The sequence below is a fragment of the Phalangium opilio genome, unplaced genomic scaffold (genome assembly GCF_054372755.1).
Source record: "Phalangium opilio isolate 3A_F unplaced genomic scaffold, DU_Popi_V2 ptg000118l_1, whole genome shotgun sequence".
Lineage (NCBI taxonomy): Eukaryota > Metazoa > Arthropoda > Arachnida > Opiliones > Phalangiidae > Phalangium > Phalangium opilio.
Window position 1 is genome coordinate 1493931 of NW_028324211.1, and position 22754 is coordinate 1516684.

At 36.1% G+C, this 22754-nt stretch overlaps 2 protein-coding genes across 2 annotated transcripts; one reads left to right on the forward strand and one right to left on the reverse strand.

Annotated features, from left to right (window-relative positions):
- Positions 1-2723: 2723 nt before the first annotated feature.
- Positions 2724-5300, reverse strand: LOC149623024 (uncharacterized). Its single transcript, XM_089853517.1, has one exon. It carries the CDS (start codon positions 5298-5300, stop codon positions 2853-2855), a length of 2448 nt encoding a protein of 815 aa, XP_089709643.1. The 3' UTR covers positions 2724-2852.
- Positions 5301-18061: 12761 nt separating this feature from the next.
- On the forward strand, positions 18062-22006 carry LOC149623025 (uncharacterized). The gene is made up of 7 exons (XM_089853518.1): positions 18062-18145; positions 18253-18318; positions 18644-18725; positions 18795-18899; positions 19258-19389; positions 19475-20336; positions 21931-22006. The coding sequence occupies exons 2-7, from the start codon at positions 18272-18274 to the stop codon at positions 21993-21995; spliced, it is 1293 nt and encodes a 430-aa protein (XP_089709644.1). The 5' UTR covers positions 18062-18145; positions 18253-18271; the 3' UTR covers positions 21996-22006.
- Positions 22007-22754: the final 748 nt, after the last annotated feature.

The following is a 22754-nucleotide window of genomic DNA, read 5'->3' on the forward strand; positions in this document are numbered from 1 at the left end:
CCTTGGAAGTGACGGAAGGGGCGTTGGGCTCCGGTATGACAAGTTGCAGTCGGCACATTTAGGGTGGGATTGCCGGAGTATGTCGTATTCCTTCAAACTTAGTTTCCTATACTTATAAGAGTGCGCCACAATCCAGGAAGTACACGTGCTAAAGAAATACTTTAACATGTATTCCTTTTTTAAATGCAAACGTTTCTTTGTACTATTCCTGTAATGCCATAGGAAAAGTAAACAGCAAAGGAGCCAGGCCGCCATATTAGGCTATAGTTCCCTCCCGCTGAGATGCACCGCACGCGGCAGTGTGAGTCGCCTAGCCTCCCACACGTAGCGAACGGGAGCTCCATCTGGCGTTGCCTCTTGGCGTGAGAGAACTCTCCTAATATGGCGTTGGTTTTACGGCAAATATTTAATGGAATTGTCTATTCGTTTCAAATAATAATAGTAATAATAAACTAGGCTTTGTCTATGAAAGGATGTTAACAATAACCACTACTACTTGATTTGATGCTAGATGGTTAATTAAAGTTTTTAATTCAGATCACTAAGGTTTTTGGAGACTCGTCAAGCAACTCCAAGAGAAAATCAGGATGCCTTTAGGTTTCGGAAATTGCTTTTGACGGACTTCAATCAACTGCAAGAGACGACTTCGTTGTCTCTTGGGTTTCTCAGCCCCGTTTTCACCATATACTTTTACGGAATTTCAATCGCCACTCTGGTCGCTATTTGTGAGATTTTATCCATTTTCAAGATGTTAAATTAAATTCATCAAAAATGGATTACGCACCGAAGTCAACATTGACAATAGATTATTGATTCGCAGTAAAATTGGGATTGCACTTAAGTTGTTATTCACGTTAGTCTGCCCCGAAATTTGATTAAATAACCGTCTTCTATATTAGTATTATCATGAGTTAATAATATGTTAGCTCCCTATAAGTTACTCAGGCAATTAATTTTTATACTCCAGCGTTTTCTCCCGCGCCGCCGGCTTCCAAATTATATGCGACGCTCTGTGGCCGCCACGTGAACGAAAATCTTATTTTCTCTTCTTTCTGGTTTTTCCCCGGAAGCGTGTCCCCAGTAGCAAAATCGACGTTGGGCCAACGGAGTCGGCTCGAGATTCAACCGACACTGCCCTATACTGCCGCAAAATGGTCGGTAGACTTTCCTATTGACAGTCGAAATGTCCTACCCGAAAATGGGTGGGTCCGGCGGTTTTCCAACCTTTTCAAACGCGCACGGAAAATTTTCGTGTAGTGGAAGCTAGCCAATGATATCGGAGCTATTTAAGCAGCCGAATATTTCGCTCCGTAGCCTCGGTTAAGAAAACAGTTAAGAGATCAGTGGATTGGATTTTGCTCAGTTGTATAATTTTCTGGTTTCAAGTCACAATAAAAACTCTTATCTTTAGCATTCTTTATCAATATCGGCCAATTGCATTGAGTTCCTGCATTTTTTTTGTCTCAGTACTGACACAAACGCCATGATTTAATGTTAAATTGTTAAAACATAAACATTCACGACTAAAACAATCCCTTGGTGAAAAAGCAGCCGACGACTCGAGGTCGAGGAGCCGTACGAGCGGGATTTTTTTTCGACAAGAGAGTGCGCAACATTCGGATTTTTTTCCCGCGCGAGCGAAATGAGAAGAAATCGCTGGATACATTACGCCTATCGAGCCTGAGTAACTTATAGGGAGCTAACATATTATTAACTCATGGTATTATTAAGCAAACCATTGTTCAATATAATCAAACAAAAAGCTTCTTAAAATGCTTGTACTTCAAAAATAATAAAATAATTTACTTTCGTTCCCTGAAGACATTAGAAACATCATAACGAAACATTCATATGTTTCATTTTGTATTTCATTAGCCATGAATGAATGAATGAATGATTTATTAACCTTTTTGAAAAATAATCCCTTTTAAATCAGAGAGGAACACTCTTGGTGTTCACAGGTCCGGAACAATATATAAAAAATACAATAAAATACAATACAAAAATCACTATAATATTTACAGTTAAACAATTGACCATGTACGGATTACAGAACAGGCTAAGGTTGGCATTGTTGGCGCAAATTGGCCCATTTTTGATAATACTAGAGCCTTTTTCATAGCACATGCAGTGTGAAAATGCATTGAAAATCGATCGATTGAAATTTTTCAATTTTTAGTTAACTAAAACACGTAGTTTTGAAAAATAAATTAAAAATTAGTATTTATATAACTTAAATGGATATATTGTACAAGCTCTAGAAATTGAAATAATAACGATAATTACGAATATTTTTCATTTGTATCTTTTCAAGTGAAAGAAACTTAGTTTCAACTTGTTTATGATAGTTTCGAAGATTATATTAAATTTTAATTGATCCCAATTTCAAATTTATAACCAATGACACTTAAAATAATCAAGAAAATTTTAAGGAACCCATACACGCTAAATTGAACGCGTCAACATAGTACGAAATGTTCATAAAATTCAAATCATAATTTAAAACCACTAGGTCGAACTATTTTTAATGTATACATTCAATTTTTAATATTAGTAGAAACCAATTGCTTTCGATATGCTATTTAATATTCCACTTACGTATATAATTGCTGTAATTTGCGAAGCGTCAAATGGAGATTTCTGAGTATCATTTCACTCTGGTATTTCTAATTAAATTTTGTTAAAAGAAGAGAAAACTTATGGCAATTAAAACAAGTATTTTATTAGGTGTAGAATGCCTAATTAAAATACATTAAGATGAGAGCTTTCGGCTCGTGAGCCTTCATCAGTCATACTAAAATCTAACGCGCGTGACCCTTACGAGGTGACCTCGGTTTTTTTAACAAATCATATCACGCCCTCTCTTGAACAAAATGCCTGTCGTCGATGACTCCCCAATATTTTGCTTCAGCACAACCTTGGTTTAAATTTAATTTTCCCGATTTCTTAATAAATATACCCTCAATAAACTTTCTTTTTCGCCAATTTTTCTCCCGATACAGAATTTTCGGATATTTAAAATCCATTACGTGACCTTTAGACTCCCAAACATGTACCGCTATGCCGTTTTCTTTATTATAGTTTTTAATGCATTGCTTATGCCCTGAGAACCTATTTTTTAATGTTTGTTGTGTTTCGCCAACATACATTTCGCCGCATGTTTCACATTTTACTTGGTAAACGACGCAGCGATTATCCAATAGGTTAATATCTCTTTTAGGCCTATTTTTAACTAAGCGATTGTTTAAATTTTGTCCCCCTATATTTAATAATTTAACGTTAAATTTATTTTTTAATTGTCTACCTAATTTTTCACTAATTCCCCTAATATACGGGAGCGCTAAGCATGGTTGAGAGTCTCTAGGTCTATTGTAATCATTATTAACAATGTTATTTTTAAAAATCGCATCAATTAAACCATTTGGGTAATTACTATTAATTAACTGATTTTTAACAATGGCTTTATCAGTCTCAGGTTCGTCGGAGATATTTTCTATGCGGTATTTTAAGCTTTTTACTATACCTAACTTTACAATTTGGCTATGGCAGGAATTATAATCTAGAAATTTTTTACAGTGAGTGGGTTTTTGAAAAAGAGTACATTTTAAACTATTAACATTATCTAATCTTCTGGTCATTATGTCTAGAAAGGGTAAACTGCCATTATTTTCCAATTCAATTGTAAATTTAATAGAATTATCTAAACTATTAACTAAATCCAATAACAAATTTGTATTGTTTCTTACATTTTTTAAGATGACAAAAATGTCATCAACGAACCTTACCCAAAATTTTATATTTCTTGCCATTCTTTTGTGACTAAATAGTTTTTCTTCAATAAACTCCATATATAAATTTGCTAAGACACTCGAAAGTGGATTACCCATCGATAAACCCTTTGTTTGTACAAAAAATTGATCTTTAAAGCTAAAGTATGTATTTTCTATACAAATTTGGCTAAGTTCTACGATTGAATCAATGGTTAAGTCTGTTCTGTTTTTTAAAGTGGGGTCCTTTTCTAATTTACATCTTAAAACATCTAGAACACCTTCAATAGGTACTCTAGTGTATAAGTTTATTACATCTAGGCTAAGGATAGTATCAGAATTATTAACTTGGATCTTTTTAACTTTCTCTACAAAATCATACGAGTTTTTTAGACTTCGTTCGGTATTATTTATTAGGGGGGAGATTATTGGTACGAGATTTTTAGCTAAATAGTAGGTGGGGCCATCAATACTGGAAACAATTAACCTTAATGGACACCCTTCTTTATGGACTTTAGGCAAACCATAAACATGTGGCGGTTTAAGGTTGCTTGCTACAAATCTAAAGTACGTTCTTTTATCTAACTCTTTGTTTTTAATACATTCGGTAATTTTTGCCCGTACCAGTTTGTCAATTCTTTGAGAACAATCACCAATTATAGTATCGTAATCACCACTATTTTCAAGAACATATAAGATCTTCTCGTCATAAACTAAGCTATCAAGAATAACAACTTTGCCACCTTTATCTGCGTTAACGATTTTGATGCTGGGGTTGTTTTTCAGATTTTTAAGCGCGAATTTTTCTTTAGAAGTCAAATTGTCAAAAGTTTTATCGAACCTGGGTTTGTCGAAACTGTTCTTCACTAAACTACGAATGTCTTGTTTAGTACAGTCCTCGAGGTCAGTTTGTTGTAATAGAAAATCTTCGGTTTTTGCTAGAATATCTAGGAAACCGGTGTTTTGATTGTATGGAGTGAATTTTAGGCCTTTTGCTAGTAACCTAATTTCAGTATCACTTAGTGAATTCGCGGAAAGGTTAATTACATTGTCGGTGTTCTGAGAAAATTCTTTAGTAGTATTTTCTTCGATAAGGGTGGCATTTAAACGTTGGAACTTGTCAGTTAGTTTTTTCTTACAATTACGAAACTCACAACTGCAGTCTTGTTCAATCACGTCAAGCAAAAAGATTGTCGTAGGGTAATCCACAAACTTGAAGAGGAGGTCCTCCAAATCTTGGCACTCAGCGCGCAGATGTCTCAGCTTATTATGGAGGTCGATTAAGGTTTTCTTGATTAGAGTTGATTCCAACTGCAGTTTTTGTTTTTTGATGGTACGATTTATCGAAAATCCAGGGTTTAGATTCAATTTTAGGCCTTGGGGAGTCAATCCAACCGACTTGCATCTTTTCAGGAACGTGATCTGATTTTTGACCGAGGCTTGTTTACGCTTCGTGTGTCGGAGTCGATAAAATGTAGCGACGTCTCTTCGATCGTCCAAATGTTCATAAATATTAAACTTTTTCGAAGCCATAGTGTGAGATAATAATTAAATTTTGTTAAAAGAAGAGAAAACCTATGGCAATTAAATACAAGTATTTTATTAGGTGTAGAATGCCTAATTAAAATACATTAGAGAGGGCGTGATATGATTTGTTAAAAAAACCGAGGTCACCTCGTAAGGGTCACGCGCGTTAGATTTTAGTATGACTGATGAAGGCTCACGAGCCGAAAGCTCTCATCTTAATGTATTTTAATTAGGAATTCTACACCTAATAAAATACTTGTATTTAATTGCCATAAGTTTTCTCTTCTTTTAACAAAATTTAATTATTATCTCACACTATGGCTTCGAAAAAGTTTAATATTTCTGGTATTTCTGTGTTTTTTTTTATATTGGATTTTTTCTTCATAGCAATGGATGCCAATAGTCGGCTGCAAAACATAACCTAAACCGAAACTAACTTTAATACTATCTCAAAGGTCAGAAAAAACTTAATATGAAGAATACCTCTTTTTCGACATATTTTTAATATTTTGTTTAAAAATAGGTTACAATGATACCGTATTTAAAAAAAAGTTCTAAAAATAATTTTTTTTTATTAGGTTTAGATTCTTATACTTCATAGAAGTCTTTTTACTTGTTTAATGTATTGAAAGTTTTGTTTTATTTTGAGAAAGTAGACACCAAATATAAAAAATATAATAAAGAAATGTTAATAGTCGAAGCTTTGTTAAAATAGAGTTTGTCTCAAATATTTTCATCAAATAGTTTGTGAACTGTTGGATAAACTGTTGTATTCAAATTATAAAATATACCACAATTATAAAACCAGGGATAGATAGACTTTTTTAAGACGGAATGGGTAACAGGGTTATTCGGGTGCGCGTCCAAGTCCACGACCCCCTTACCCGTGACGGAGGGATATAAAAGAAGAGGCGTGTCTTATTTTCGTTATGGCGTTGTATGTATCAGGCTGGGAAATAGCACACGTCCTCTGGTCCAAAACCAGTTTATTAATTGCCAGGACCAGTTTTTTTATTCAAAAAATGGAGGTTATTGGTCCTTAGGACAAGTTAATTAATTCAACTCAGTTTCAAAAATTTAGAGCGGACCAGTTTAGAAATTCAAGCGTATAACTGGAAATCCGTTTACGCTTTTCTACTATTTTCTAGCATTTGCTGGGCAAGACGACAACCCCACAGAAGAAAAAATCATTACGGGTTGTAAGTTACTACTCCAGGAACACCGTAGCTTCATCCTCCATGGTAGCGTATTTTTCCCCCTATTCCCTTCCATTCCCCTTGACTCCCTTTCCATTCCAAGCTTCAATGAAAGTTTAGAATGATGAGAAGGAATTGAAAGGGTCTACCAGCTTTAGTTAGCGATATACAGTATGACTGATCTTTGATTGTGGCAGCCTAGTTGAATAAACGTGAATCCGAAGCCTTTTGAGCTGTTGGTTTGGTGACTTGGCTTGGCGGCTAGACGCGCTTTTTGTTGTGTTGGAAGTTACCTCTTCTCGTGCAAATTTTATTGGCTCTAAAGTAAGAAACTATGATTTTTTTATTAATTCAGTGATCTGAATTCTGAAATGCAATATTTTTTAAAACAGACAAAATGCCAGGACCAGGCAGGCCTAAAAGGATTCTGAAAGGTAACCCCGGTAATTTGAGAACTGTACAATCACTATGGTCTGCTAATGCTAGTCTACCTAAAACTAAAACGTCTGGAATTGAAACTATTGCGGAGAATGAAGCTAGTGCTAGTCAACCTAAAACTACAAAGTCTGGGATTCAAACTAGTGAGGACTCTGAGGAGAATGAACTTAGAGCTAGTCAACCAATTCTAAGATCCAATTATGAAACTATTGAGAATTTAGCTAGTCAAACTCCAAATTCACAGTCTGATACTGTAACTTGTGTGAATCGACCTATAACAAGTGTAACTGCTGATAACGAAAATCAAGGTATTCAACCAAAAAAATATATAATTGAGAAAAATGAGAAGAGTCAAGCGAGCAAACCAATGTCAAGTGCAAACGTAACAAGAAGTCCGACAACTTCAAATGAAGAGGTGCCTTCAACTTCAAATGAAGAGGTGCCTTCAACTTCAAATGAAGAGGTGCCTTCAACTTCAAATGAAGAGGTGCCTTCAACTTCAAATGAAGAGGTGCCTTCAACTTCAAATGAAGAGGTGCCTTCAACTTCAAATGAAGAGGTGCCTTCAACTTCAAACCAAGGTCACGGCAAGAAAAGAAAATTCATCAGTTCTTGGAAATCTCAATATGAATTTTTGCAGTACGATGAAGAAGAAAAGTTAATGTACTGCAAAGTCTGTAGGAAAGCAGAAGAAACAAATTATAAAGAAAGCCCTCATTATTGTGTTCAGGGTACGAAAAATTTTCAAGTCTCAGCAATTCAAGCACACCAAAAATCTAGTTTCCATAAGAAATGTACAGCTGTAAGTAAAACGGTCGTATTATCTTCCGAGCCTTTACCTGCAGCGATGTTGAAGCTCGATGAAATTCAAAAGGATCGACTTGCACATATTTTCAACACTGTTTACTACATAATAGTGTCTAATTCGTCCTATAGAAAGTTTCCCGAATTGTGTCAACTTCAAAGAAAAAACGGCATTAATATGGAGACTTCATACACAGTTCATCACAAAACCGTACCTTATTTTGCCGACTTTATTTCACAAGTTTTTCAAAATGAAACATCAAGTGCATTAAAAAATGCCAACACCTTTGCATTAATAATGGATGGATCAACTGATAGAAGTTGCAGTAATAATGAAATATTATACATCAGTATTTTAGAAAATGGAAGACCAACCACCAAATATTTGACAACCTTGAAACCAGAAGCTTCTAACGCTGTAGGACTTGAAAAATGCTTGAAGACTCATTTTGATTCAATTGGAATACCAAATTGGATAGAAAAGTTGGTTTGCATTGGCACTGATGGTGCATCAGTGTACCACAGGAAAAATAATGGATTAATTGAAATACTCAGGAAACAGAAAACGAATCATTTTCTGATTGGTGTGCACTGCATGGCTCATAAAACAGAACTATTGTGCAAAAATGCTTTCAAGGGAAATAAGAAAATTGAAGACATTGCTCAAGTTATTATAGATATTTTTCATTTTTACCATAAATCATACAAAAAACTTGATGGAATCCAAGACATTGCTGATCAGATTAATGAAACAATTTTCAAATTTGGATCTTTACCACAAACGAGATGGCTTTCTTTTCACTTCAAGGCCATAAGGGCTGTTGAGAGAAACTGGAAACCATTGGTGCTACACCTCAAAGAAATTGAAACTACCTCCAGTAATGATACTAAAACTAAGTCAAAAGCCAAAGAATTAATTGAAAAGATCTCAAGCTCTTCTTTTCTCGCCAATCTAGCCCTGATGTATGATATATATTTCCAGCTAGGGAATCTTTCTCAGAAACTCCAAAAAAGAGATTTATTGCTCTATGAAGGAAAAGATGAAGTAAAGAGCACAGTTGATGAGATTAGGCATTTCAAAGCTGATGGAGGAATTAAAGTCAAGACTATCACTGAGGAGCTTTTGAAAACACTAAACAAATTTAGGGGTCAGCCCATCAAAATGGATTTGCTAGATGCTAAGACATTCTTAGAGGAAAGCGCAAATTTGTGTGAAAATGTTGCCCTTTTTTGGATGAACTTTATAAAACGACAGATAAAATTGAAGGATCTCACATTTTTGATACTAGAATATGGCCAAACAGTGAAACAAATTCGAAAGGATTTGAAGATTTCGGTAATCTGGAAATTGAAGAAATTAGACAATTTTTCAATGAAGAAGAAGAAATGAGTCTAAAAATGGAATGGAATTCATTCAAGAGAATGGTATCCAGTCAGGTATCACTGAAAGTAAGAAAAAGCCCCAAGGACATCTATTCATTAGTGATGGAGAAATATTCATTACGTTTTCCCGCACTAAGCAAAGTATTTGAAGTAATTTCTCTAGTCATCCCTTCTTCAGCTGAGGCCGAAAGGGGATTTAGTAAATCAAATTTAATAAAACACAAGCATCGAACATTGCTTAGCTCCAAAAACTTGGACAATTCTATAAGAATTTCTTTAAGAAAAATTTCTCTGGAGGATTTTGATCCTTTTCCTGCCTTGACAATGTGGCTAACTCATAGAGATAGGAGAGTTGAAACAAATCAGCCCAATTCGGAGACCGATCAAAATGATTCTGAATTACAAATGTCATTGGATAAATTGTTAAATAGCTTATAATTTGTGATATTAATAAGTTCCTAATTTTTGAATTTAGGTTGCCATTTGCCAATAAAAAAAATAAAGTTACTATTTTGACACTTCAACAATTACTTTTCTTGACCTATGCAATATCCACGAATTTCACATCAAAGGGGAGGATCCGTAGAAAAAATATTAAGGGAAGGGTCACTGGTCCTTAGGACCAGTTTATTATTCTAGACACGAAGGCTCACTGGTCCCGGGGACTAGTTTAAAAAATATCCTTATTTCCCAGCCTGGTATGTATATCCGGGTCAAATAAACGTCGTCTGCCCCTTCGTCTGCCAAGTTGGAATGGGCTCGGATTGTAATTTTTGAAATAACATCGTTTAAAAATGGAAGTTACGCAAGACATAGGGCTTGCAAGTGAAAAAAAACGGGGAAGACCCAAGAAAGTTAAAAGTGAGTTAGAATTGAGTAAAAGTCTTCATAGATATTACAGCAAGAACAGGTTTTAACCAAACACTAAGCTCACAAAACTCCTGCCCATTCACTAAGCCTTGGTTAACTTCATCAAATTCGTTTACAAAATCATGAGGATAGTAGCCATTCTTGGCTTAAGAAAGAATTAGCGAACACTTTTCACCCTTACACATGTACTCCAAATCCAAAACACCGGCACCAAATTCACTAACTATCTTCTTAATTGCTATTAAAAACAATTCCCGAATAATTACCGGACCCTCGCATTTAGACGGCTCCATTTTGAGCCCCTGTGAAGACGCTTATCTGTACAACCATAGCCCACTCGATCCGCGCTCCCGCTATAGCGCGAGGAGCTTGCGTCGTGACGCGCGTGATCGAGTGGACTATGGTACAACGCAAGAGGGGTCGTAGTCATAGCGACAGAGGTAAACAGGAATTACGTATTTTTGGCCCTCCTTGTCAGCAACGTCACCAATACGTAGTTTTAGTGAGCCAATAAGATAATTTAATTTTTTGGTTACGTGTTGAAGGAAGGGGCTATATACTCGTCAATGAGTCGGACTGAAGTAAAGGCCAAACATTGTTTATTCCGTCTTAAAAAAGTCTCTCTATCCCTGATAAAACTTAATCGATAAATGCCCTAAAAGGGTTTGTTCAAGAGACTTAAAAATGGCTTTGTACATTTACGATAAATTCTACTTTTCTCAATGAGAATTAATGTTCTTTAAAACTGATGTAAATAACAATGATAAAATATAAAATTTTAAATAGAAACTCGATAGTAATGTGAGTATAATGCGGCCTCTACAGGCTCAATTTTTAGCACAAATTAAATTGGCGATATGTATGAAATTTATCATATTATAGGCCTTTCAATAATTGTGTAAATCAAAATCTATCATAATTTCGAATAATCAATATTTTGAAATACCCTTAAAACTATTTTAAACAAATCTATTGATTAAATTCAACATAATTTGTTCAATTATATTGAATATCTATTTGTCACAATAAAATGAAATTGATGTTCCGTCCAAATACCGGGTACCATTTCATTGTCCAAACATTTCATATAAAGCGTCAAATACACTGACTTTAATGATATTCGAATGCGAAATATTGTTCAATTGCTCGTGTACATTTTAAGCAACATAAAATTCACTCAACATATATAGATTCAGTTTTTTACTCAGTTTTAGTTGAAAATTTACCGCAATTGATGTTTTATTTCCTAAAAACATTTAAAAAACAGTTAAAAATTTGCACTAACCTGTGTACAATTATTTCTGACAAATAAACATACGCTTTTAAACAAAAAATATACAGGGTGTTTCTGATAAGCCTGCAATAAATCAAAGGGTTTTTTCTTTGGGTCCGACTGAGTTAAAAATGCGAGGGGTTGGTCATTCACGAAATTCCTAGAGCTACCCGCGAAATCAATAACAAAGTCAGAAATCTGGAAAGAAATGGAAAGTATTTTTACTTATTTCAAAATCTCATAAAAAATCCGAAATCAGTAACGAAATCAAAAATTCAGTATAGAAATCTCAAAATCAATAAAGAAATCGGAAAATCAGAAGTGAAATCAGAAAATCAGCAAATAAATCACAAAATCAACAAAGACATCACAAAATCAATAAAGAAATCACTAAATCAACAAAGACATCACAAAATTTGTAAAGAAATCTCGAAACCCATTGCAAAATTCACGAAATTCAAAATCCGACGAAATCTGGATTTCATCAAATTTTAAAATAAAACAAAATGCGACGATATCAAATGGAATCCAACGAAGTCCGAAGAAATCACATTGGATTTCAAAATCCTGTATACACTTTTTCAAAAACGTCAGACCCCTCGTAAAAATGTCAACGAACGAATAACGTACAACACCCAGTTATACAGAGATATGGACTCCCAAAACACTTAACTTTAAAATAGGGTTATAGATTTAATATTTCGTTATATTTTAATGAGAAAAGAAACACGAGTGCAAATAGGAAACATTTCCTCTAGTAGCTGCCAGCCGTCTTTAATATAGCTTAATTACCAGTCGTCGCCAATCTAGCTTAATTACCAGTCGTAGGTAATCTAGCTTAATTACCAGTCGTCGGTAATCTAGCTTAATTACCAGTCGTCGCCAATCTAGCTTAATTACCAGTCGTAGGTAATCTAGCTTAATTACCAGTCGTCGGTAATCTAGCTTAATTACCAGTCGTCGGTAATCTAGCTTAATTGCCAGTCGTCGGTAATCTAGCTTAATTACTTACACATATATAAGCCTTTTAGTAGCGCTCGGTCTTTCTTGCAACCGCAATATGTTCGTCAAAAAAGCTAGACACATTTTGCAAAAATTGTATCAATGTCCTTTAATATAAATAGGCATATATGGAGAATTTTTGACGTAATGAGTTTAAAATCTCTTCGAGGTGCTAGTGTTTAAGTGTGTGATGTATCGACTCACAGTGTTATCATAGACTAAGCACAAATAGAATGTCAGCTTATGGAGAAAGCATTTCCATGCAGGACTTCCACAAGTATTATGTAGATATTTCAGAAAAAGATTTATATAGCTAACGTCTCAGGGCCTAGAATAATAAGGTAACTGGAAAATCTACCATATAAATTATTTTGGGCAAATAAGGTGATGGTAAAAACCAATATCGGGGAAAACGTGCAACAAAACCGTTTCATTTCTTTAACATAAGATCTACCTTTTCATATTTACAGTTAGTCTATGAAATGAAAGTCATTAGAGGAAAGGATTTCACGAGGACAAAGCAATCAGAATACTGATGAGTTTTTGATAATTAACGTTTCATATAACACACTTCAGTCACGTTTACACTAGACATTTTGAAACCGTTTTGAACAACTTTAGAAAGGTCAAAATGCAACCTTTAACTATTAACCATATAGAACCTGCACTAGAAAATATTTATAGCTTCCCCAGTAGCACATGGGCTCCGCAGTACAATCTTTTAACAGTCCGTGTGTCTGCTAGGTGTCTTAAAAACTCGAGACTGATAGTACATGTAAACACAAGCCTAAAAGCAATTAATAAAAACTGTCATTGTAGACAAAGACGGGAAAGTGTAAAAGATAAGTGTAGAAAATGAATTGCCTGAAGTAACAGATATTAAAATTTTCACTTTTGAAGACATGATCATAAAACATCGATTATTTGAAAAAATTCTTATCTTAGTTTTTTTCACCAAAATTAGTCAAAATATTTTGTCATGAAACATGAGCATCGTTTTAAAAGTAGTACGCGTGAACATTTTATTTTATATCAAAAATTTACAATTAGTTTTGAGTATTCGGTCCCATAAGGAGAATTAAATAGTCAGAAAATGGTTGAACAAAAAACTGTGTGAAATCTTGAAAATCGTAGTCGTTAATTTGAAAGTTTTAACAAGTTGGGAAAACCAAAATATTACCTCTCCGAGTCAAGACGACTACTTACAAACTTATTTACCCAGATATGGAAATGTTTCTTAAGTTAAAATTTATGAAATATTAAAGCAGTATACAAAGCATAGCAAATATACTGTAAATCAGACGATATTTTACATCCAATAATGATATACTTGTACACATTAAAATCATCCGATCGGGAGAAACGGGAAATGAAGAGATAAAACTTTGGAGGGATACTACCTTTACGGGTTTGTAAAGGCCCAATTTTCTACTCCTCAACTGTATGCCCTCTATGTTCAAAGCCATATTCACAACAGGGTTGCCATATAAACACTATCCTCTCGTTTCACCTCAACGATTTTCTTAGTTTGTCAACATGACTGTTAACGTTACATAACACCAAAGCTTATTTGTGGCTTCACACACTGAAAGTAAATGCGTACCATAAAAAGCATGAAAACACGAAGCTATTATCTGATTACGATCAGACCTTTCACTGGTCTGGGCTGCGTTCACCAGAGCTCACCAAAAAAGACAGCGGATTTTGGAAATGTTTACCGGTGAGCTCTGTCGTCATAGCTTTTCTCCGGTCATCGGCGTTTTATAAATGACGCTAGCGCAATAAAGCGTGCAAGGTACCAAGGCTTAACAAAAATTGTATGATAACATATTTATAGAGATAGATAACAACTTTTATAATTAAAATTAGAAACTAACATATCTCTTAAAATTCTCGCGTGATCAACTGGTTTCATGCCAATTAAATAGCTATAGTCCCTTAGAGCTATTTGTATTAATTCATCCATGGTTTTTTCGCCAAGCTGAGAACTACACGTTTTACGTCACGTTATCCAAAAAGCCGACTGTTTTCTTTGAAGACCGCGCTAGCTCAGCGCTAAGCACCGTGACGTCAAAATTCAAAAACAAAATCCCGTTATGTAGGACACTGCTAACAGCGCTGGGCTCTGCTGAACCCGGCCCAGATTTCCACCATGATTATAAAATCTAAGCCTAATTATTTAATAGTGTATTTAACTTTCGGCTCACTCTGAACCGTTAATGTCTCTGCATTAAAGTAACGAAAACCAAACCCAAGCGTTTACTTTTGGTTCACTGGGCCTATTGACAAATAACAGTTCATTTGACCAACATTGTAGCGTTGCGCTTGTATTCACTTTAAGAAGTATTATGCTATAAACAGATGTAGTATAGCTTAAGTAATATATAAACATCCATTTTAAATAATAATATTTAAAAAAATCTTTGGAATATCAAAATGAAATAGAGCTCTAAAGCTACAAAAGTACTAAATGCATCATAATTACGAAAAATATTTCCACATATTCATTTTATATTATGGAAAACGGGAATATTAAGGTTCTGAAGGATTTCTTTACACATCAAAACCAAAACGAACTTCTAACGCAGCGCACTAGTGTAACAACGGACGGACACATATAGACAAACACATAGACTACTGTTTTACCCTTTCCGTATTAATTTTGAGTTTAGAGACATGATTATCTTAAATATTAAAATAAATATAATTAATATTAAATATTTTCTTCGATAGTTGTTCGCCTTATTGAGCGTTACATCGTTTTGAAAAAGAATAATTAAACATTCTTGAGAGACTTGACAAATATTGGCGTTTGAAATGAAGCATACGCCGGTTGCTTCGCCTTACTAAAATGGGTAGTATATAAGGGTGTCGAATCGTAGCTATGGATAAGAACAGCGCAATTGCGTGAACCTTTGGTGGAAGCCCCGCCATTGGAGGGCCAGACGTTTCTCGTAACCCTGGCCGATCGCCGCGTATGTCTTAACCTTAACGATGATGATGGAGTAGAAGCCAGGTGTACAGACTGGTGTCCATGTGGGATGGACAAAAACAAAGACCAGAAGATGGTGGTGTTAGAAGCCAGGTGTACAGACTGGTGTCCATGTGGGATGGACAAAGAGCAGATGACGGTGGTGATTAGTAGCCAGTGTGTACAGACTGGTGTCCATGTGGGATGGACAAAGACCACTAGAGGGTGGGGATTAGAAGCCAGTGTGTACAGACTGGTGTCCATGTGGGATGGACAAAGAGCAGCAGATGATTGTGATTAGAAGCCAGTGTGTACAGACTGGTGTCCATGTGGGATGGACAAAGACCAGAGGCTGGTGATGTTAGACAGGCAATGGAGTAATAGCCTGTCAGTGTAATACAATTTTCGAAATTTCCGGAAATTGAGAACACGTTTGCTCCGATTTGCAAACTGCGAACGCGGTCACGTGGGTGTAACAACAGACAGACACACACACACACACACACCCAGACAGACACGTCAAAATTAGAGCCTCTCCGTGACATACGTCACTCGGAGAGGTAATAAAAGGGATGTGTATGGGCCATTTTGAGTCGAAAATGTTCTATAACATTTCACCGTCCGGGCCACTGTTTTCAAGTTAAAATTTTATTATTTTACAGATGACCACTAACATTTAATTATGAAACAAGACAAGGATTTCAAATTTAATTAAGGGGCCATGCCTAAAATACTCCAATCTTAACTTGAAAATAGTGACCTGGGCAGCAAAATGTCATAGAACATTTTCCACTCAAAATCTCCCAAAGAAACCCTTTCATGGGTAAAATGGAGTTTATTCTAGGAATTTTAAATTTAAGAGGGTGCTACGTATACTTAGTACCGAACGAGATTGTAACATAACATTTTCATTTGGGAGCGATTTCAACAACAGTGACAGTAAATTCGATTTAGAAAATACACATTAAAATAAAAAAGTTCAAAATAATGAAATAATTAGCTACTTTAAGAGCTTCGCAATTTTTTTGGACTTTCTTTTGTCCTGGTTCTCGTTGACGATTACCAAATTTATGTATTTAATTCTAATGATTGTTCTCATTTTTGCGTAAGAAAATATGATCTCCCTCGAATTTTGTTTAAAATTTTCGATAATTTGATCAGTTAACGGAAAAAAATTTAAAATCTAGGCTGTGTCTCGCTCATGCTCACTCTCTAATACCTTCTTCGTCTTGGTGGGAAGGTAAGAAACTCACCCTCCCCCCCGATATAGCGGACTATATATATGACTATATATAACCTGAACCCATTCATGTCAAACTGTCCAACAGACAGTAATCGCCTTAGAGAATCTCATCATAGAGACTAAAACCCCAAGGATTGGCGGGAATGCCAAAACTTGTTGCTCTTTTTCCTGGTACAGGGCGACTTCCGCTAAGCAAAATTAAACGGGCCGGAAGCTCTCATGTACCAATTTAGGAGCAACATCATTATTTGAGCTTGTAGAGCGGGGGACCTGCCACTCCTTTGGGGTTTATAGTCTCTATGATCTCATACGCCCATCGGACACCCCATCCCTTCCCAAAAAACGGGGTGAGAGCGGGTACGGAAAAAATTTTGTCGCTCAACCGTTGGCGACTTGTTTGCTGTAACCACCAACGTCATAGATAGGGGAAAAGCCTTTATTGCCACCCGACTTCAATAGTGAAAAACTGCCTTTCTCGGATAGGGTCGGTAAGCCAACCTATATAGCGAATTTTACTGTACACACGTTGGAGTCACTCGACTGTTCAGTAAAGCAGAAACTCGAGCACAGTATCGCATTTATAACCCGCCCCCAAGTCAGGGATCTTTGTGGTGGGATAAGAAATACGATAAGGACTTCAAACCATGGAGAAAGGGGGAAGGAGTCGAAATATTGTGCCGAATTCTGCCCCGACCCGCGATATAATTTCCCACAGAAACGGGAGGATGGGGTGGGTTGAAATAGTGGGGGTGGAATCATCCACCTCGTGGTAAACACACCTGACCTCTACGGTTAACTGGCGCCGTCTGTGGCACCATGCCCATGGTGGCGGGTTTAATTTAATTGCCTTCTGCTACTTCGTGGCGCGTAGATTTCAACGGAGGAACGGAGGCAAGCTTTTTGTGAATTGGGTAATATTTCACGTATTAATTATTTGAATATGGGCATATACTGCGTGTATAAAAGCCAAAGTTATTATCTAAAACGATGGAAGCCCGGAACCATGTTGCCACTTTTGAATTTGCTAAGTCGAGACATGGTCGAGAGAGGGCGTGATAAATGTAGCCGAAGAAGCATCATGGTGGTTTTACTTTACCATAGTGTGCAAGAATCTTTCCCCATTCCATCCCCCACAGTTTCCTCCCACTTGAGGGTGAAACTTACTACGCGTAGTGACCGTGCAACGCTACTCAATTCGACTCCTCCCCCCCTTTCTCCATGCTTTTAAGAAGATTGTAAAGAAAAACTTAAAAATCTACAACGTCGTTGTGTGCGTGATCGAGTGGGCTCTGAATGATCATAGTGGTTTTTATTGCAACAAAATTTTATTAATACACTAAAAAATCCTTATTTCCCACCCTGTACTCCCAAGGACTAGTTTAAAAAATATCCTTATTTCCCAGACTGATTGACGGCGGTTAGGAAAAAGTTAATAAGCTGTCTGCTAGACTTTCTCTTTTTCTGGCGTTTGTACTTTGTAGTGAATTCCATTGTTACGGTAACGGTCCCTCCTTTGAAGGCTTTAATGTATTTTTATTGATTAATAAAAAGAGTATCTGTATACAAGAAAAGCTCTTAAAAAAAGTTGAAGCTTTTTCTCTTTAAGACCCCAAAAACATAACAGTGTGAGTAACTGTGTAACCAAAACAACGTTAATATAAGCCTTGCCTGGTAAGAATGTACATTAAACTGAGGGAAACGCCCTTGGTAACACTAAATCTTTGTTTATGGCCATACTTTTTATTATAATAAAAATGTTACGTATATTATCTTAACAGGGAAACTGTACAAAAAGTGATGGAATTTGTTAAAGAATGCCGTGTTATGGTTCAACGTTTAAACTGGTAAGTGATGAATAAAATGCAACTTGGATCATGTCAATAAGGCATAACGGATCCAAACCTATTGAAACTAATATACCTTGAAAAGAAATAGATCTTGCTATTTAAAAAATTAAAAATGCTAGCAGAATAAATAATTTATTAGAATCTAGTTGTAGTTTTATTCCAAAAATGGGCTTGAGAAAATCCCTAATCTTGAACAAAAGTGTCACAATTTAAGCATTGCTATGTTTTTCTTAGCTTTTTATAGCGAAAGCTACAATGTATGGGGAAACTTTCCTTGTCCGTTTTTGATTTACCTTCAGTTTGAAAAATTATTTTATTTTAGGGTAGATTTACAATCTCACCAACTCTCTTTTCAAAATTCCGAAATGAGTTTAGTAAATCTTCAAAGGGTGGCGATTAAAGAGGTATTTGCGAAATTATTGCAATATTCCTTTTGTTTTAGACAAACTGAGTTATTGAAACTTTGTTTTTAGGAAATGGACCACGAGGAAGAATGTAACTATGATCACTTGAGCAAAGATGATCTAATCAATGCAGTGAAAGCTAGAGATGATCGAATTAGGAAACTGGAAGCCAAGGTATTTTCAATGCATAGGGGTTTTTTAGCAGTGTGAAATTAAGCACAGAGATATGAGGAACTTTAAATGGATCAGTTGTCGAATCAGGTGTCCCTTAAAATAGAACCAAACTCTATGAGTGGGTTAATTAATTAAGGTTATTGGTGAAAACACCTATCAGGATTGGCACAAAGCTAAGGGGATCGGTAACACGTCCTTCGTTTCTTTATTAACAAAGAAACCGCCGACGAGGGCCTTTTTTGCTGTTCCCCTTCTTGCGTGTGATTATCTTCCCCTTTTTCTTTGCTTGCCCCTTTAGAATACGTTTAGCCAAAGATACTCCGAAGATTGTTTTGTAATGGAATCTCATTTTGTTTAGTGTAATGTTTTAATTTCAAAAATGGGAAAAGAGAGAGTGAAAACATCATTAACGATAAATAAGCAAATAGACGAAATTGAAAGACTCAATAGGGTCATTAAAGAGTTGGAAAAAATAATCAAAGATCTGATGGTATGGAACATTCTTCACTTTCATAGTCGATTGGAAAGAGGATTACTTTAAGAATGAAAGTTATTGTTAATTGTTTAAAAAATAGGAGAAAAGTGGAATACTTCAATTTCCTGACGATGAATTAGTGAAAACTGAACCCGTCGAAAATGATTTGGGAAATAATGGCCAGGAGTTAACCCTTCCAGTTGTGATGCACAATGTCCAAGGCAACCTGCGTAAAGAAAATATTAGTCAAGAATCACCTGTTACTGAGGTTGGCAATGCAAACGCCGAAACTACCTTGAAAAAAACTGAAAATATGGGGTTTATAAAGCGAATTACGAATCCATGTGTCCTTAAACTGAAATACAGTGACAGTTTGCCTCAAAGTGCGCCTTCACCTAAAATTAAGGTTGAAAACCCATTCGAAATGTCTCCTGACACAAACACGGAAAGCGATTTGCCACGGGAACCTCTTGAAAACAATATTACCATTAACGATTCTTATCATAAATCGCAAAAAGTCTCGACAGAGGGGGACACTGAGGATAATTCAACTCAACCGAAGAAATTTCGTGTTCCTGAATTGAATGTTGAAACCGAGAAACATGTGGATCTTTCTCTTGATGCAAATGTCGAAGGCGATTCACTAGAAAGAGTCCTAGAAAAGGATCTTGATAACCAAGCCAAAATCGCCTTGACAGATGCGAAGGATAGTGATAGACAAAATCAAAGTGTGGAACTGTTTGTCGATCCGAGCTCATTGTGTGTGCCAGTGTGTGTTCCTAAACTAGAACGTAACCCTAATGAACTATCAGAATTGACCTCCGTCTCTATGGAAAGCGATTTACCCGGAGTTCCAATTGCAGTTGAAAATAATTGTTCGGTGTCCAACTCGGAGACATTAGAAGATGTCGCTCCAAATATTCCAGAAGGTAAAACCTCATCGCCTCGTTCGGAAAATGCAGGTAAGTCATTTTAAGCTTTTATAGTGTCGAGTACCCAGATTGAGAAGTCATATTTCTAAGCAACTATTTCCGACTTCTCGGTATAAAGTCTAGTCGCGTATTCCATTTTAATGCTCTGAGATCGCTCTCGATTTGCTTAATAAAATCCGAATGTATTTTTTTTTTCATCTTTCAAAAATCGCGAATGTGGGAGACACGAACTCCCTGCCGGAAAATCAGTGTTCAGTTTTAGGATCTAATTCCGCTTTAAACTTAGATGAACACTAATCTTGAGTTATATTAATTCAAAATAGTATGGATGAAATCCATAACGTCACATTAAAACGCGAACCAGGAAAAAAATCTTCAACTGTGATTGGTGTTTCTTTGCAAGCACACTGAAAATGAATTTGGTCAAACAACAAGCCATTTACAAATGGGGGGGGGGGAAAACCCTTGTTCGTGATCATCAATGTGCTTTAGGATGAACTTTCTTGACTTGGTAAAAGCATCTGTAAATAGAATGGATTTGAAGACTACACCGCCAAAAAAAACTTCATTTACGTCCTATATGGAACATATTTAAATGTGTTGGACAAAACGTTCACACTTTTTATGTTATTTTTAAGATTCTACGTAACGCATATTTGAATTGTAGCACTTAACGACCTTTCAGCCTCTTGAATAGTGAGACTTTCCCAAGGGTCTTCAATCTTTTCTTATCATCGCTGGTACTTATTTCCGCCAAAAATACTTTGACAATAGAGAAGGGGTGCGAGGACGAGTTAAAGGGGTAACTTGTCATCATGCAGCGTCACTTAGCATTTGATTCCCTAAAAATCCGTTGAATATTTTGAGAGCAAAGCAGTAGCGTCGCTAGGGTTTGAAATTTGGGGGGGGGGCTAAATCTGGACAAACTAGTTATTATAAGAACTTAATATAAAAAATTTGATAATGGGTTCATTGGAAAATGTGTAGACCTTTAAAACTATTAGTAAATTTGTGTCCACGTGAAATTATTCGTATTTTAAAGATATATAACCTTTTATATATAAAGACAACGGAACCGATTATGTAGGATTTACCACTCGTCTTAGGTTTATTTTTAGTTGTGGTTAGCTTTTAGAATACACTACTGGGACTCCCTTCGAAAGAACATGAAACATTTTACTTGTCTCCATCTGTTTTTTTTCTTCAAAATTTTACTGTTTGATGTTTAAAAATTTTTGTATATTGCTACAGAATTTTACGTTGCTAACAGCAATTTTTTGGTAGGGTTTACGGACTATTTTGGGGGGGGGGGTAAATGTTCACGGAATTTCGCTATTCATCATCAAATGATTGCCTGCAAGTCTGCAACTACCATTATTATCGTTAGGGGTAAGACTGCGGGAACTGTCTAGCCTCCACATGGAGGAACTTACAACAAATGTCATAACAATTATGAACCTCTTATTTTAGTAATTAAATCAGTCCTACATTCTTAAACATAAGTTAGATCTGGCAATAAGTTAAAACGATTGAACAAAAATTATTTTGAGAGCAAAGAAATGTTAAAAGTACAACCTTTCGGGTTTCGAGCCTAGGTGATGTTTATGGTTTATATTTTTTGTAGGGAAATTGAAGAAGAAACGTAAAAAGGGCTTCAAATATTCAACTGAATATAAAAAGGCTCTATAACGTCGTATTAGAATGGGTAAAGAAGAAAGGGCTTCAAATGTGAACAATGTGACTATTCTTGCAAGTATAAGTACGATTTCATCAAACATAAACGCATTCATGGCGGTGAAAAACTGTTCAAGTGTGATCAGTGTGACTTTTCAAGCACGCAGAAGGGTAATTTGATCGCGCATCAACGTATTAACAGAGGTGAAAAACCCTTCGTATGTGAGTAGTATAGACCCACACTTCGTACCTCCGTAGGTGTAGAATGTAGGTGAAGAATGTCAAGGTCAGTATGTCAATGACCTATGACGTCATTATGCCACGCCCACCTGGGAAACCCGCGCGCCCCCTCGCGGGAAAACTCGCGCGCCCCCTGGCTGCTGCGTCCCCTCGCGGGGAACCCGCGCGCCCCCTGACGGCTGCGCCCCCTCGCGGGGAAACCCGCGCGCCGCCTCGCGGGAAACTCGCTAAACACTGCGCGGGAAAACACCTGTCAGTCTCTTGTACAACTGTATCTGTGACGTCATTGATAAGAGACGAGAATGGATAGCTTTAAACGTACATTGCCAAGGGTTAATGATAGGTCTCTGCTGGAAGTTGCGCAATCCATTGTAATTTTTAGTTTGACTCAGAATTTCAACCTTTTGTCAAGGAGTTTATTTTGGTACTGTTTTAATGGAAATTAAAAGGTACACGTAAAAACTTAATTAATATATAAGAAATTCATCTTAGACGTAATAGTAGAAAGCATAATTAGCCTCTGAAAATTCAAGT